At 36.8% G+C, this 2,703-nt stretch overlaps 1 protein-coding gene across 3 annotated transcripts in view; it reads right to left on the bottom strand.

The window, feature by feature from the left end:
• LOC107681438 (pumilio homolog 2-like) overlaps positions 1–2,703 on the bottom strand; it is a 21,357-nt gene that overhangs the window by 8,034 nt on the left and 10,620 nt on the right. For 2 of the 3 annotated variants that reach the window (XM_016477741.1, XM_016477742.1), the window contains exons 5-6: positions 2,194–2,265; positions 502–623 (exon numbers count right to left, since the gene is read on the bottom strand). In XM_016477741.1, coding sequence (XP_016333227.1) covers positions 502–623; positions 2,194–2,265 — 194 coding nt within the window. The remainder of the gene's footprint in view (positions 1–501; positions 624–2,193; positions 2,266–2,703) is intronic. The other variant, XM_016477743.1, reaches the window with a different exon arrangement.

The following is a 2,703-nucleotide window of genomic DNA, read 5'->3' as shown; positions in this document are numbered from 1 at the left end:
CTACAGAAGAGTCAAGTTTTAAATAGGAAAAATATCGAAACTCTTTGGTCATTTTTGAGAGAGATGCTAACAGTCTAATCGGATTCAATGATCTATGCTAAGCTACAGATAAAAGTGCTACCGCCAGACCCGGAGATCGGCTGAATGGATTCGAAAATGGTAAAACTCAACTGTTTAACTCTAGGGGAGTTGGAAAATGAGCCTATTTTCACAAATAGTGGAGTGTTCCTTTAAGCCACGTTAAACTTTTTCTTTATGGACTCTATGGGAGGAAAACGCTTAATGTGAATCTTTGCGCATTCTGTGCAAATTCTGGGCTCTACTGCTTGTCTGTACATAATATTCTTTATTAATAATGTAAATTAAAGTTGGTCCTCCAAATTTGGTCTTCGTACATTAAGCCACGTTAAGAGTTTTAGAATGTTTTTGGTCACTATAATTGTGATATGAATTTTTCATACCGTTTCACCTCTACAATACAGTTCTCTCACATTAACTGACCTTGCAAATTTATGCTGACTCAAAGCCAGAACCTTCCCTCTGACCTCCGCCACTATCTTGCTCTTGTCTTCTGGACGCCCATGCTCCAAAACATGCTGGATCACATAGTTACCATACTGATCCTGCAGGTGGAGACAGGCAGAGGACAGTGGGAAGGAGAGAGAAAGAACATACATAATATTATTGTACCAGCTCATAAATTAATAAACATAAATAAACAGAACAATATATGAAATACTACTACAAGGTTGAGCAAGGCTACTTTAACCACATACCCTCACAATAAAACAACTGACCTTAAAAAGATGAAATCTCCAGGCCCTCAATGGGGCAATTTCAAAAATAGCAACCCATGGCCATTGATGTATTAATACTCCCAGTTTATCTAAGCAATGATTGATCCTAAAAATTGGTATTTGGCAAACAGCCCAATAAGAAACCACACAACACCCACTCAAATACAGACACACCAACATTCATTTGGAAGGTGGCAAAAACGCGCACGCCAATATCAGAAGCTGTGGGATTCAGTCTAAACCCTTTGTCTATCCTAACTTTCCCTCAAATTTGAAGGACTACTAACTTTATTGTTTGGGGTAGGTTTATATGCACAAGATTAGTTCAACTATTTTAGATGCATATCACAAATCAAGTTGCTGGTCTGAGGTTCTCTGGGTGGAGCAGAAAGAGAAAATTATTGAAAGTGCCAGAAACACTGAATTACAGAGAGATTAAAAAAAATCATTAAAAGAGGGAAACAGACCTTATTAAGAGAATTGTCCCTATTTAGTTGGATGACAACAAACAAGGCTGTGAGGGTTAGATGTATAGTTCGTCGAATATGTCAGGACTCAACAATAAGGACTGCTGATGACCCTGGGGGAACTGATAGAACCGTCACTCTCCCTATCGAGTCAGTGATATTGTTGTCTCTTTCTACATTTATGTGCCTCACAAACCTAAGCATTTGGTTTTGCTTGATAGAACATTATTAATTAATTTAATGTGTCAACATGCAAGATATCTTCTGAAAGTGCAGACATGATGTAAATGCATAACCACAGTAACAAATGGGATAAAGAGAAATCTGAAGTGTACAAATAGATGTGTGCATTAAGACATGCAGTGTAAATGAAGATTAACAAACATCACCTGACAGCAACATTGACTAAGAAAATAACTAAAATATTTGAAGACTACAAGCTGCATGTTTTAATTTATTTACATATAATTAGCATCAATATCTTACATTTTCAAGTTCAAATAGTTGTTTGCTATAGTATCATAAATTGTAAAGTTACAACACTACTATGATAATAGTATAGTTAATTTGTATTGGTAACAGTATCTTGACATTTTACTGGCATTGACTTCCAGACTACCAAAATTCTGGTATTGTGACAAAACGATATACTTCTGTATCTCACTATATCTCACAGTCTTGCTCGTGTCAAATTAATTGGTGTCCACACTAAATAAGGTCTATAATATACTAGGATTGGATTTTAGGCAGTAGAGATGTGGCAGCCATTAAGGAAGAAAGTTGTGTAAGGTAAAGTGTGAGTGAAAAGAACCCTGCAATGCAAAAAGCAACTGGAGAAGCATCTAGGTGTTAAACACAGGCTGGTTAGGAGGTAGACGAGGCGACGCCCGGAGGTTCTTGTGAGTGGGAGGAAGGCGCGTGACTCTGACCTTGAACAGTGCATCGCTGGACACTGTATAATATGTTTTGGGGATCATCTCCAATGAAACGCCTTGATACTTCTAGATAAAATAAGTGAGGGGGGCAAGGGGTGGGTAATGTTTTGCATCATAAAAATCCATTAGCACATCTAACTGGACATAAGAAAATACTTCAAAGCAATTGAATGCAACTTCAAAGTTAGAAAAAAGTTATAAAATAAACAAGTCATGCAGTAAACATCATGCAATCGCCTCCACCCTATCCCACAAAGTACTACAACCCTAAGCTCTTCTCATTGCATGGCCTCCTTTCCATTCACACAGAAGGAACAATTGGCAAAAGTGTGCTTGTCTATAAAGTGCCCAATCATATATATATATATACACACACATATATATATATATATATATATATATATATACATACATACATATATATACTGTATATACAGTGGGTACGGAAAGTATTCAGACCCCCTTCAATTTTTCACTCTTTGTTATATTGCAGCCATTTGCTAA

This window comes from Sinocyclocheilus anshuiensis, unplaced genomic scaffold (assembly GCF_001515605.1).
Source record: "Sinocyclocheilus anshuiensis isolate Anshui unplaced genomic scaffold, SAMN03320099.WGS_v1.1 scaffold2563, whole genome shotgun sequence".
Taxonomy (NCBI): domain Eukaryota; kingdom Metazoa; phylum Chordata; class Actinopteri; order Cypriniformes; family Cyprinidae; genus Sinocyclocheilus; species Sinocyclocheilus anshuiensis.
This window is presented reverse-complemented; position numbering and strand designations above follow the sequence as displayed.